This window comes from Mastigoproctus giganteus, chromosome 5 (genome assembly GCF_048544385.1).
Source record: "Mastigoproctus giganteus isolate SK-2022 chromosome 5, ASM4854438v1, whole genome shotgun sequence".
NCBI lineage: Eukaryota > Metazoa > Arthropoda > Arachnida > Uropygi > Thelyphonidae > Mastigoproctus > Mastigoproctus giganteus.
The window spans coordinates 203,481,863-203,497,475 of NC_143579.1; the positions used below are offsets into that span (position 1 = coordinate 203,481,863).

Here is a 15,613-nt window from a genome sequence, read left to right on the forward strand (position 1 = left end):
TGTAATGTCACAGCTAGTGGAGAAGGCAAATGAATATAAAACACCATTATGCCTGGCATTTATGGATTATGAAAAGGCATTTGACTCCATAAAGCATAAGGCAATGTTTCGGACACTGCAAAAACAAGGCATAGATACCCCATATATTATGATTTTGAAGAAAATATATGAGAATGCTACCTCCTTTATTAGACTAGACAAAGACAGTAATAAATTTAAAATTGAGAAAGGAGTTCGACAAGGAGACACAATATCTCTGAAGTTGGAGATACTGCTTCCCTGGAGGAAGCTTTCAGAAGATTAGACTGGTCGCAGAAAGGAGTCAATGTGAATGGAGAGTACCTAAGCCATTTACGATTTACATGTGCATTGTGGTCATTAGCCATGATCCCAAAGAATTAGAGGAAAATATTAATGAGTTATGCAGAGTTAGTAAGGATTTTGGACTAACGATGAATATGGCTAAAACAAAAGTAATGATGAACAAGTATGCCACAGAAAGGGATATAATGATTGAAGGCGCAGTAATTGAAAAGGTGGAATCATATACTTATTTGGGACAAGTCATTAGCTGTAATAATGATAAATGGCTGGAAGTCAAGAGAAGAATAAATTTTGGATGGATAGCATTCAGGAAATATAGTCACATACTGAGGGGCAATATCCCAATTTGTCTGAAATGTAAAATAATGAACCAATGTATACTCCCCACCATGACTTGTGGAAGTGAAACTTGGGTACTCACCAAAAGAATGGAAGAGAACATGAGAACTACACAGCGAAGAATGGAACGAATTATATTTGAAATCAGACTGTTAGATAAGAAGAGAAACAGATGGATTAGGCAGCAAACTCAAGTAAAGAACATTCTCATCAAAACTAAAGAACTAAAATGGTCTTGGGCAGGACACATAGTTCGAAGACATGATGACAGATGGACAAAGAAAATAACAGAATGGTACCCTAGAGGAGCTAAGAGAAAACCTGGAAAACAACAACGGAGATGGACGGATGAAATTCATGAGTTTGTAGGTAGTAAATGGACAGCCATTGCACAAAACAGAAGGAACTGGAAAATTGCTGGAAAGGCCTTCATCCTGCGGTGGATTGAAAATGGCTGATGATGATGATTATGAAATTTAAGTTATTATTGTTATTATTTGGTTTTTAGGAGCATTAGCAATTAAAGCCATATTGCTCCAGGGATATGCAGTGATCATTCCCTGACATTTCCGCATCCTCCGTATTTGGTGGTCATGGGCTCGAACCCCGATCTAATCAAGAAGCACGTGCCACACACACTGCTGCTGCTGCCCACCTGGCTACGGAGGCGCCGATATTTAAGTGGAATAATCATTATTACTATAACACTGATATAATTTCAAATGCAAAATTTATAACAATTCTCTCCCCCAAAGATTAATTGTTTAATACATAATTACACTATTTACCTCCATTGATTTTTGGTTCACGTGATTCTTGTGCCTGGGTTTGTAAAGAAGGCTGGTCAGTTGTTTGTGGACGGGCATGTTGTGGAGTTGCATTTTGCCTTGGAGTAGGAGTGGCTGATGGTGTTGGTCGTGGAGATGAAGATACACAATTTGGTGCAGAAGCAGACCCTGAGCTTTTATATGAGCTTTGAATATGTGTTGAATTTGAAGTATTATGAAATGTCTGAGAAGATGAGTGGTAAGTCTTGCTACCAGAACTATATGACTGAGAACTGTTACGAGACGTTTTACTGTTGTGCATATTCCTTCTTCTAGGAGGTGGCATATATCTACTGAAAAGAAAATTTCCACTAAATTTTATTAAAATTCTCAATAAACAATAATTCTACACATTTCTATATATACAGCATTTATTAATCAATTATAAAGCTCATGAGGAGATTGAACTTATAAAAATACCATAAACATAGAAAGGTTCAAAACCTGCAGCAATTCCATTCTTATATCATGCTCCAACACACAAGTCAAGCTGAAGTAACAGTTATTAAAGCAATCATTTTATAAAGGAAACCACTTTATTATTCTTTCACTACAGTTTTACGCTGCAGATTCATAAACAGTATCTGCATGACTTTCAATCAGTGAGCACACTAAGACTTCAATTCATACCATAAAATTGGCATAATGTCAATGGATATTAAAATATTTAATTAACACTGCCAATGTAAATTTTAATATTTGAGTGTGATCATAAAAGTTCAGGGACCAAACTAATATTCTGGAAATGATTGAGCTTACTGGCTCAATCATTTCCAAAGCTTACTGGCTATTCAGATTGATCGCCTTCAAAATAGTCTCCTGCTCATGGTACACTAATTCTAATGCTTCTGCAATGTCTGGAAGCATTCCTGATAAACCAAAGAATTAAACCATGTCACTGGTTTATCCCTGAAAATTCAGCACCTTACTATGACCTTACTAACTGATACTAAACAACTTATTATCACTGTAAAGCTCTTGACTGGAATGATCTCTACTCCACCAATATGAAACACACATTGCTGGAGAGCACACTACTCTGTGGAATACCCCACCATTAGCCCTTCATTATCCCATCTCAGGTTAATAGATACATTCCTCCCATTCCAAATACTGGCATTAGTGCAGGAGCTTGATACAGATCTTAGCAAATCAGCAGCCCATTGCTCCTACAGGAACATACTCATTGGTTACTCATTGTTTGAATGCACAGTGAATACCCAAATTTAGAATTACCTTCAAGGCACACCATCAGCAACAGCAGTGATACCCCAAAGAAGAACCCTTTATTGTGGCTGATCTTTGTTGGCCACTGAACTGATTGTTGCCTTCTAATGTGCAGACTGTCTCACAAGAGATGTTCGATAAACGAAAGCTCTCCAAACTAACTGTTTACTGCATAATATAAATAATGAATAATCTGATATTTAGTATCTACCTATGGAAATTCCCTAAAGGTATAAATGTAGACTTTCTTTTTCACATCAACCTAATTACTGTACCAATTATTATATTATTGCTTGACCATTAAACCAAGCCATGTTTCAAGACTGACTGCAGATAAACATGTGATTTGTGCCTTACTACATTCAACAAATATTATCATTATATTATCACAGTGTATGAAATTTCTTTTTTCTTTAATTTATGTACTTCCTGATATAATTTAAACAGGATAAGTTGTATCAATTAATCATATTATCCTATAGTAAAGGTCTATTTCTGTCAGAGTATGACCAGTAATCTTTTAAATCAAATGTTTGAGAATTTTATATTATTCATACTTTGCAAGAAAAAATTCCATGAAGCCCACTTTTCTGGCTGTTTTTCCAAATACCATTGTGAAATCACCATAAAACTGTTTTGTAATATTCCAGGCCCATTTGTTAACTATGCATGACAAATTCTTAATTTTGATCCAAAAAAAATGACAAGCATGATCTTCGCATTTGGCATAGATTGCCTAGCTTTTTTTGGCTTCCATTGGAGAGTGAGTACTCCACTGTGAGAACTGGGCCTTTGTTTCCAGGTCATAGCCACACACACCCATGATTCACCACCAGTACTGATGGAAGAAACAGTGTGGATCGGCAGCAGCAGCATATTGACGAAGCTCCTAACATGTGAGGATTCACCACTCTCTATGATCATCAGTAAAGACAGGAGGCACAAACTTGGCTGAAATTAATTGCATTGTTAAATCTTGTGTTAAAATTAAATGGCTAGTCCCATAAGAAATATCAATTTCATTAGCAAGTTCACAGAAAGTTAAGGCCTCAAACACTCCTGATCAGACTGCAAACATGAGCAACTGAATCATGTTTGTTTCTGGAATTGAAGAGTAGCCAGAATGAGGATTTTCTTCAATGGATAAGCTCTTCAAACTTTGAAAACCACTGAAAAGTCTTCAAATAACACATTGCATCTTCTCCAAAAGCTGTTTTTAAAGTTCTGTGGTTTTCAGTTACACTTCTCCCTAGTTTGAAATAAAATTTGATGCAAATTTGATACTCTATAAAATCACTCATTTTAAAATGTGACAAAACGCATAAAACACCTGTTCAATGCAAATTAATTCAGACTGACTACAGATTTCAGGTTTGATTTGATTTTGGTTTTATTGGAGCAAAAACAACTAAGGTTATACTGAGCCACAGATTTCAGGTGATTCATGCATTATTATGTTTAGTCACCAATCATTTTGCAAAAAGTTGCAGCTCATTACAACACTAAATTTCAAAATACACAAACTATGAACGTGAAAACAATATATACATGAATTTTTGAAGACAGTACAAAGGTCATCAAATGAAACCTCGTGTTGATAACCTTGTTTCTTTTTATTGATCGAAGTCTGTTGGCAACTGCACATCCATCTGCTGGTTATTTGGAAATAGTCAATTTTTAAGTTGTCGGCATCCCTGCAGTCATGCATCAAAGATGGGACATGCAATTCGATTTCTGAAGGATGAAAATCTACTGAAATTTATTGCAGAATGTGGGCACAGTATGGTGAAGAGTGCATGAGTCAATGGCAAGTTTACGTTGAGTAAATGCGTTTAAGAAAAGTACCGAAAGTGACACAAAAAGTCATAGTGCAGGGAAAGAACTCGCGAGGAAACCATCGCACTATTGAAGAAATTGCCACAGAATGCAAGGTTAATTTGGTTCAGTGAATACTACTGTTAGCAAGAATTTTCACTTTTGAAAAGCTTGGAATCATGAAGCACTTTTGCTTGATGAATTCCTCAGCATGTAATACCAGAACTGGAAGACTAATGTGTATTCCACATTTCTTCGATGTTAAGAGTGCAAAGCAGATGCTTTCTTAGAATGCATAGTGACTGGAGATGAATCCTAGGTGCACAATTATACACCAGACAGCAAATATTCAAGTTCAAAGTGGCACTACCAGGCTCACTGAAGAAAGTCCTTACCCAAGAATAAGTTAAGGGAGTGCACATTGTATTCTGGAATCATAAATGAATGAGAAAGAGAGAGAGGAAACAGTGATGAGTAATAAATATTGTGATGTGCTTCTGAGCACAATTAAAGCAACCAATTCAAAATAAACATTGTGATTTTCTGTGCTGACATAATATGTGCCAACAAGCATGATAACAATGATCCTCACGCTGCCCGTTCTACACTGAATCAAATTTTGGAGTTGAAGTACAAAGTATTACCCTATCTTCCATATTATGATGTTAATAATGTGCAGACTGATATGCACAGTTTCCTTATTGTTTATGAAATACAACTTTTATTTAACTTTTGTTGTTTTTTTATTTGAAAGTTCTTTATATCTCAAGCATGGTCTTAATTTTCATCTCTGTTACTGACAAAAACCAGCATGGGGGATGGGGGGATGAAAAATCCAGTGAACAAAAATTTGTTCTGTGTTCATTTAGCTCCATATGATTATCATTTTTTTTTTTTTATGATTAAATCTTACTTCTCGTCAGATGATGCAAGCAGAATGGCAGCACACCAATGGCTTCAATATCAACCATAAAGCTTCTTCTCTGGAGGAATACTAGCATTAGTGTAGCATTGTAAGAAGAGTGTCAAACATAATGGGGAACACACCGAAGACTGATATGCATAGTTTCCTTGCATATCAGTCTTCAGTGATATGCAATGATGAAATACAACTTTTATTTAACTTTTGTTTTTTTTTATTTGAAAGATCTTTATATCTCAAGCATGGTCTCAATTTTCATCTCTGTTACCGACAAAAACCAGCAATATCAGGAGGGGGGGGGGAGCATGAAAAGTCCATGCTTGTGAACAAAAATTCATTCTGTATTCACTTATGTGTGTTATTTTCTCATGGTTTATAATTTTACAATCTGGGTATTACACTAAGATTCATTTCAGATGAGGTTGCCTTGATTATACAATTTATGATTTTCCAATTGGTGCAGTGCACCAAAAAGAAACAGCTTAATCTTCATGACTAAAAATTGTCTCCAGAAAAATAAACTTTGTTGAAAATTCTCCTGTGTTGAAGTGAAAAAAATTCACACCCACCCAGAAAACTAAAGTTCAAAGTGAGGGATTTTCCAAAAAGCTATGCATAACATGTATAATTGCAGAGAACAGATGAAATTATCTAATATTATCTAATTAACACAATGATGATCTTGCTCAGATAGCTGATAATCTGAATGAATATTTTGCACCTATTCACACATGAGGAGTTATTACGGGAGGAAAATGCCAGACGTTTATCAAACTTCTGACATTAACAGGGCGCTTAATGATTTTGTAATAAATGAGAATAAAGTGGAGGGGAAATTGTTGAAATTAAACATCAGAAAGGGACCTGGTGTGGATGGGATCTATCCAGTTATATTAAAGGAGGTGGCAAAGGAAGTAAGCAAATCCTTCCTTACTTCTGATTATGAAGTAAGTAAGGGTAATTATGAGAACATCCTTGGACTTAGGGGGGGTACCCATAGACTGGAGATATGCAAATGTATCCCCAATTCACAAAGGGGGATCTAATAGTAACATAATTACAGGCCAGTTAGTTTAACTTGTGTTCCGAGGAAAATAATGGAGTCACTGGTTAAAGAAGATGCATTGCAGGATCATCTAGACAAGACTAGTAATAATTCGAACGCAGCATGGGTTTGTTAAGGGAACATCTTGTCTAACAAATCTGATTGAATATTATGATTTGGTTACAAAGGAACTGGATGTAAAAAATAATTTTGATATCATATACTTGGATTTCAGGAAAGCTTTTGACACTGTTGCACATGGAAGACTACTGTACAAATTGGAGCAGTATGGTATTAAGTAAGTTGCTACAATGGATAAAAGGACGAGGGAGAAGACGGAGAGTGGTAGTTGATGGATGTTGCTCTTTGTTGACTAATGTTATTAGTGGAGTCCCCCAGGATTCGGCATTGAGCCCACTGTTGTTTTGTATATTTATCAATGATATTTGTGAAAGTATATCAGGCTTAATGTCGAAGTTTGCAGATGATACAAAGGTTGGCAGGGTTGTTAATGACAGTAATGGCAGTATGCTACCGCAGCAGAATCTAGAAAATATGGGCAGATGGACTGAGAAGTGGCAATTGAAGTTTAACATTGACAAATGTAAAGTACTGCATATGGGAAGAAATAACTCTAGAGAAATGTACCAACTGTGTGATACTATACTTAGGGTGGTAGAAAATGAAAAATATCTGGGAGTAATTGTACAGTCAGATATGAAGTTTTCTGAGCAATTTAGACAGGCTGCCAGAGCAGGTTATGGGGTATTGTCAATGTTACACAGGAATTTTAGTAAGGAAAAGGAGGTGATTATCCCTTTGTATAAGGCAATGGTCAGGCCATTCCTCGAGTACTGCGTACAGGTCTGGAGGCATCATTTTAGGAAGGATGTAGAGTTGCTTGAGCGTGTATGGAGAAGGGCAACAAGATTGGTGAGGGGAATAAAGGGGTCCTCTTACCAAGAAAGGCTTAAATTCTGCAAACTGCAGCGACTGGAGACTAGGCACCAGCGAGGTGATCTGATTAAGGTGTATAAGGCCTTGAATGGGTTGAGCATGCTGAATTCTGATGGGATTCTTCTGCTTGCTCAGATTACAAACCTAAGGGGGCATAAATTCAAATTGAGGAAAGACAGTTGCAGAATATATGTGTGGAAATTTGGTTTAGCCAGGGGTGGTTAATTTCTGGAACAAACTTCCATCTGTCGTGGAAGTTGATAGCTTAAATAAATTCAAGGAGGAACTGGACAAATTTTTAAAGGGAATGGATGTGTGAAATTGGGGTTTTTTTTGTTTTTTTTTTGTTTTTTTTTGGCTGATGCTACATAAGCTCATACATTTGCTTGATGCTACATACGCTTGCTTTCTTGCATCCCATGCCTCCATTACTACTACTAGAAGTAGCAACAAGATTAGTCAAAGACACAAAAAGTATACTCTTCTGCAAAGTGCAGTTTAATACCCACTTTATTAGGAACACCAATCCTCTTTCATGAAATGGATCTTATTTGGTTAATGATCCAAGTTTGATATACTTAAGATATCCATTAGTAAATTAATAAGAGGAGTTTACCTCAATATAGTACGTGGAACACTTCCGTATGATACCCTCCAGAAATTAAAACGGAAAAAACGAAAAAATCGACAACTTACCGGTACATAAAAGTAAAATATAAATAATTAAATAATCAATTTAACACAATTCAAAATCAATTCAAAACAATTAAAATTCAAATTAACGCAATTAAAAGAATCTAACGAAAATATTCAAAACGATTTTCCTTCCTGAAGCTGACAATGCTTTTCGACCGACTGTCGTGATCACAGGAATGAAAATTACCGAATCAGGCTAAACCTGCAACTTAAATAGTGATTATGTGTCTTCGCGCATGCGCGTAAAGGTCCACGCATCGGAAATCAAATATGGCCGCCGAACATTAACAGAATTCTCGTGTAATTTAATTTCAACGGTTTCTGCAATTAATAGTCGCGTATAATTACGTTGAACGTTAAGTATTTTGGCCTCGTTAAATAAAAAAGTATGTTTTTCATTAATGGCATGAAAGGCTAATTCTGACGCTGCTGAACGAGAAGCACGAACTGAGGCTTCGTGTTGATTTACACGGATATTAAGAGAAAACCGCGTCGAACCCTGATAAGACGAGTCGCAATCACCGCAAGAAATGTTGTATACTAGATCATTAATTTGTGTTGCGAACGCCGAAAGAACCGAGCGATTGTTCAGTATAGTGTGTAACTTCCGTATAGGCCTAGCTATAATTTTAAATTCGGTATCTTTAAAGAATCTGTTAAGCTGTTTGTGCCACTGTTCAACATATGGGACAGAAATAAAGTATTTTTTGATATTACTATTGTTGATTGGTGCAGTATTTTGTATCCTATCCTTAGCTTGTACCCTAATTCGATTTATTGTGTTAATGGGATAACCCCTGTTCAAGAATCTGCTAGTTAATATTTGTATTTCTGAGTCTAAAGCAGAATCCGTCGTTGAATATTTATAGGCATTTAGAAATTGATTAAAGATAATCGATCTTTTGTAGGTGAACGGGTGGTAGCTATTATAATGTAGAAGCATACCGGTGTTTGTGGGTTTTCGATAGATGCTAAATTGTATTTTGTTCGAGTCCCGGGTAAGCGTGAAATTTAGAAAGTTTAATGACTTAGTATCCGTATCTTCCCTTTCCAATGTAAATTTGAGTCTAGAATGAATATTATTAAACGAATGTAAAATGTCTTGGATAGTACTACTACTATCGGTAATAACTAGAACATCGTCTAAATACCTCCCATAGTATGTGATACGGGGACGAAAAGGTGTCAAATGTATCTGCTCAATCGTTGAGAGATAGATCTCTGACATTAAGCCACTCAGGCTCAAACCCATTGGTAATCCAAAAATTTGTTTGTACACCTTGTCTCGAAAGGTGATGTAGTTAGCCTCGACTAATAGTTTAATTAAGTGAAAAATCTCCTTTATAGGCAGCTTCGTATAATTAATCGGTGTCGAGTTTTTATTTAACATATCCCAAATAATATCTAATGTGTATTCAACGTTTACATTCGTATATAATGAGGTAACATCTAATGAGAATAAATTGTCATTGTCGCCGAGTCTACAGTCTTTAAGATTATTAAATAATGTATCGTAATTCTTAATCCCAAATTGTATAACCTGTCTAAAAGGTTTTATAATGTTATATACATGTGTGGCTAAGGCTGAAAATGCCGAGTTCCTGTAGGAAACAATAGGTCGAATCGGAAATCCAGGCTTGTGTAATTTTACCTGACCAAAAAGTGCAGGAATATTGTATGTTCTGGACTTCAATTCCTTCAACTGAACCATAGTAATGTAGTCGTTTTTACGATATGTGGTTAACGTTTTATTGTATTGATTTACCAAATTGGTAAACAGTGTCGGGTCCACTTCACAATAAGTGGAGGTATCAGATACAACTGAATCTAACTTATTAATATAATCATGTTTATCTAGTATTACCACTGTATCTCCTTTATCTGCCCTCTGTATAATAATGTCCTTATTTTCTTGAAGTTCTCGTAAAGCTGAACTGTCATGTGTATTCAATTTAGGAAGTCGCGTTTCTTTTATGTTATTCACTACTTGGTTAACTTGTTGAATAAATACATCTTTTTGTGGAACACTACGAAGTCCAAATTCAATATCAATTACGCATTGTTTTTTTGGCAGCTTTCGAGGTGGTAAATTATAATTTAATCCTTTGGATAAAAGTGAAATCTGGTCCTGCGATAGTGTACACGAGGAAAGATTTGTAACCTGTTGATATGTCGGTTCGTTGGATACTGGGTGAGGGGGTGTTCGTGAACTAGCCGACATATTCTGTGGTAGTGCGTTATGTGTCTGTGGGGGGGATGTCACCCAACTCGTGTGAACTTGGTCGCAAGCTCGCGACAATGTGTTAGAATTCGCATGAACGTGTCTTGATGGGTTGCATTTTCCAAGATACTCACACCATTGTGTGTCTGGTACTGATTACCATGCCACATTCTGAGTTACTTAATCCTTTTATCCTGCCCAATCTTACATCGAACTGCACACATATAACCCTAAATATCTGCCTACTATGGCTGCCACCTCTTCTTTTTGTTGTAAAATGGGAATTTGAAAAGTTTATGGCCTGTATATGAAAGGGCAGGAGTAGAGTGTTGAAAATTTCTGCACTTAATGTCTAACACTTAAAATAGTAATCCCACCAAGTTTCATGCAGTTTCAGTAATATATATTAATTATAGGTTCTGCAATCAACAAAACTGTGTAAATGAGGAAAGATGGACAAAATCAGTCACCGTGCAGCCATCCAATATTTGGAAAAAAAGGGCCTAGTCCAAAGGCAATGCCCCTTCCTACTCCATGGTGTAGAAATGAGCAGCAGAAATTGTTGACTGTGCATAATGAGTGATAAACAAGTGACAGTTTGATACATTGCCAGCATCTTAGGCATCTCATCTAAATTTCTTCTTCTTCAGTGTGCAGTCTCTTTGCAGAGGTTGGCTGTCATCTTTGCAATGGACAAACATGAGGTAGAAGCCCTAAACAAACCCTCATTACTCTGATCATACCACTCTCTGAGGTTTGCTAACCAAGATTTCCTTTATTTCCCTCGACCTTGCCATGGATTATCAATTGCAACATCTTATATTCATCATTTATCATCAAATGTCCTAAATATTTTAGTTTCCTCTCCTAAATGGTATTAGTTATTTCTGTCTTTTTCTTCATTTGTCTCATGATCTCATCATTCTTTATCTTATCAGTCCATGACACTCTTAACATTCATCTGTAACACCACATCTCAAAAACATTTAACTTATTCTGGGTCTTCTTTGTCGGTGTCCAGGCCTCAGCTCCATAAAGGAGGGCAGAAAAAACAAAACATCTCAATATTCTTGTACCTAAATGAAGCATAAGATCACTGTGGCATAGAAGATTCTTCATTTTAAGGAAGGCTGCATGTGCTTGTTCAATTCTTGAGCATACTTCAATAGAATGGTTCCAGTCCTTGCTCAGCATACATCCAAGATAGCAATAACTTTTAACCAATTTCTTCATTTTGATTGTAATTTTTGTTTATGCTTCTTTCTTACTGATCACCATACGTTTTTTTGATGTTTAACTTCAGACCAAAATTTTCACTTATTCTATTAACTCTATCCATTAATGCTTATAAATCATTCTCAGAGATGGCTAGCAATATAGTATCATCTGCATATTTGATCACATTTATTGTATTGTCATTAATCTTTAACCCTTCTGTACATCCCTCTAAAGCTTCTTTAAAAATTTCTTCAGCTTTCTTGATGCTTGTTGAACTGGTCATGGAAGGATTCCAGTTTCTCAATTTCTTCACATTTGGACCTCATCCAGTTTTCTTTTACTTCTTTTATTTTCTTCCTAATTTTTGTTCTAATTTTTTTGTATTCTGTTGGGTTGTTTTTGTTCTGCCTTCTCTTTTCCATACACGTTGAACAATATAAGATAGAATACAACATTGATGAACTCCTATTTTAATTTCTATCTCTTCCGATTCTTCTCCTTCTATGCATACCTTTGCTGATTGTCCCCAATACAAATTTGCCATTATTCTGATGTCTTTGCTATCAATTTCAATCTTCTCTAAGATTTGAAACAGTTTGTCATGTCTTACCCGATTGAAGACTTTTTCATAATCCAAGAAGCAGATGAATACTTCTTGGTTCACAACTCGACATCTTTCTATTAAAGTCCGAACTGCAAACAGGATTTCCCTGATATCCAGTCCTTGTCGGAAGCCAAACTGAGCATCACTAGGTGATTCCTCATCTTTTATAAATTCGATTCTGTATAATAATCCTTAGAGGTATCTTCAATGCAGGGCTCATGAAACTAATTGTTCTAAATTGAAAACAAATATTTGCATTTGCACATTTCGGTATGGGTATGAACGACGATCTCAACCAATCTCGGGGAATTTCTCCAGTGTCATAAAAGTTTTTGAGCAGACCAACCAACACCTCCAACTTTATTATCTTTAATATTTCTGTCAGAACCACTTGCCTTTTGCTGCCCGGGCTAGCCAGGTGGGTAAAGTGCTTGACTGGCAACCCAAAGGTCAAAGGAATCCCGCCTCAGGCTTGGATCAGTGTAAAATGCAAAAACTTTGGGAAGTACATTATGGCCACAGAAGCCGATGCGCCAACAGTTAACAAAAAAAAAAAAAAAAAAAAACTTGCCTTTTTGGGTTTAGCAGCTAAGATCACTTCTTCCTCCATGACACATGACCCTTTCACATTTTCTGATCTGTTAAACTTTTCATTTCTGTTGTCATCAAACAGTTCTCTGATATATTCTTGCAAGCACTCAAATTTTTCTTCAGTTGAAACTGAAGAAAAATTTGAGTGCTTTTTTTTCTTTCCATTCTTCTTTTTTTAATATTCACTTGCCAGTTTTATAGTGTAGTCCTAATGCCTCTTTCAAAACTTGATGCTTGTTGAATTGGTCATGTAAGGATTCCAGTTTCTCAATTTCTTCACATTTGGACCTCATCCAGTTTTCTTTTACTTCTTTTATTTTCTTCCTAATTTTTGTTCTAATTTTTTTGTATTCTGTTGGGTTGTTTTTGTTCTGTCTTCTCTTTTCCATCAGTTCTAGAATATCATTCATTATCCACTTCTGTTTTGCTTTTAGAGGTTCACCTTTCAGATGATTATCTGCCACTTTAAGCACAGCATCTTTAATTGATCTCCATTTTTCATTTGTCTTCTGGGAAGCTACAATTCAGTTTCTTCACTAACGAGTCTTCAATCTTCTTTTTAATGTCCTTCTCCAATTTTTATAGGTCAATCCGTTTTTTACCCTTCTTTTTTATGCGTTTCAGTTTCACTTTCAGTTCACTGATTAATGGGTTATGGTCAGAACCTATGTTGGCACCTGGATATGTTCTTAAATGCTTCATGCCATTTTTGAAATGATGGTTGATCAAAACATAATCAATCAGATTCTTCACAATATGTTTTCTCCATCACCTGGAGATTTCCATGAATAAAATCTGCACAGTGGTAGCTCAAAGAAGGTATTCATTACAACCAGTTCAAATCTTTGAGCGAACTCTACCAGCCTGTCTCCACAGTCATTTCTCTTGCAAAGTCCAAATTTGCTCACAATCCCTCTACATTCACCCACACCAACTTGGGCATTAAAATCACCCATAATCATTGTGATGTTTCTGTTCTTGGATAGTTGTAGCATCGATTCAATTTGTTCATAAAATGTCTCAATCTCCTCTTCACCTTTGTGTGGGCTGTTGGTGCATAGGTCTGAATTGTGTTTAAGTTGTAAGATTTTGTTGTTATTTGAATCGTCATCACTCTGTCTCAGTAAGGTAATACATTTTTTACTGCCTTACAAACCTTAGTATTAACCAAGAATCCAACTCCTCTATGATTTCGGTCATCAGTGCCCCTGTAATAAAACATACCATCATTTGTAAGCACATTTACCGGCCATCTGACCTCACTAACACCAAGAATATCAAATTTAAATGTTCTTCATGATTTTTTATTATCAAGTCTATTTATCAAGTTTATATAAACTTCTCACATTCCATGTCCAAAATCTAAGTGATCAATACCAGAAGATTCTTATCACCCTCTTCCCATTCAAAGAATACTGCGGACTGAGGTTGGAAACTGTTTTTGTACATCATTGCTAGATGATTTCCTGGGGAAAATAGTGTGATAGTTTCCTATTCCTTTTCACACTTAGGAATGGGAATAGCTTCCCATTCCTAGTCAGGATGACCATGCTTGTATTCAATCAATGCTGCTAACCAGATCTTAATTGATCTTTGCCATCAATTGTTACTGATGATGATGCTGCTGCTGCTGCTGCCACCCATCATCAGGAGACTCTTTGTCTGGCCACTCAATTCAGACGTCCAGCTTGGGAGGCCCTGCTGGTAATTACATTACCACCGTACAGCTCTTTGTCTCACTTAAGCATGCAAGCCCCCTCGCCACGTCAAGGCAAGTCTCTCGTGAGGGGGAATCTTAATGTGGGTACCACATAATAACAAAGTGCTCTCAGGATAAAAAAGCATGTCAGTACAGTGGACCCCACTTTATGATTGGTTCACTGTACAATCAAATCACTTTATGATGGTTGTTGTTTGGTTTTTAGGAGTATTAGCAACTAAGGCCATATTGCTACGGAATATGCGATAGTCATTCCCTGACCTTTCCGCATCCGGTGGTGACGGGCTCGAACCCTAGTCTAATCAAGAAGCGTGTGCTACGCACTGCTGCTCCTTCCCACCTGGCTACGGAGGTGCCACTTTATGATGGACTCTACACAATAAAATACCGTTCACTACATGTAAGCGTCGGTCATTGCAATCACATTTTCGAATTGAATTTTAATTCTATTAAATGGCAATTCTAATAAACAAAAATAGGAGGAATATTAACCACAGGCTATAAAAGCAAAGATACAAATCAAAAATTTACCCTTTATTACATTATACATTACCAATTAACAAAATTAAATGATACATGAAAATCAGAAGAATATTTTCAACAGGCTGTAAAATGAAAATAAATTTATGCCTACATATATGGCTTAATTAATATTATAATATATAAATAATTCATATATTTCTATTCACTGATTGTGGGGGCAGTAAAAAAGATAAGAAATCAATAACAAAGAACACGGCACACACAAATTGCAACTAACATGATACGCGCAATATGGAGTAACAAGTTTATAAAGCTTAAAAATAGGAATGAAGAGAAGATTCTGAAAATTTGTGTGTTTTTTTTATATGAAGATTTCAGTGAAGGGGAAACACATTTCACCACAATAATGTAAAAACCCAAAGAATTCCAACTATAAGTATTATGGCAAATGCAATAAGATTGAGTTTACTACCCATTTATAATAGAAAAGCCCAATAAACCAGAAACTACAAATTGTTTTTATTGTTTTATGGTAATGACTTCCAGAAATGTGCTTTAGAAAAATATCACATGATAACAATGAAAAAAAAAGTCTGATAAACAATGAAAGTGTAGTACATTTTA

At 36.0% G+C, this 15,613-nt stretch overlaps 1 protein-coding gene across 8 annotated transcripts in view; it reads right to left on the reverse strand.

The window, feature by feature from the left end:
• The window catches only part of LOC150086018 (uncharacterized), a 576,308-nt gene that overhangs the window by 320,144 nt on the left and 240,551 nt on the right, over nt 1-15,613 (reverse strand). For 6 of the 8 annotated variants that reach the window (XR_016546983.1, XR_016546987.1, XR_016546986.1 and 3 more), the window contains one exon: nt 1,452-1,783. Coding sequence is in view for 1 of the 8 variants with exons in the window: in XM_090374334.1 (XP_090230460.1) it covers nt 1,452-1,783 (332 nt within the window). In the remaining 7 variants the exon portion in view is untranslated. The remainder of the gene's footprint in view (nt 1-1,451; nt 1,784-15,613) is intronic. The other 2 variants (XR_016546988.1, XR_016546984.1) reach the window with 1 other exon arrangement.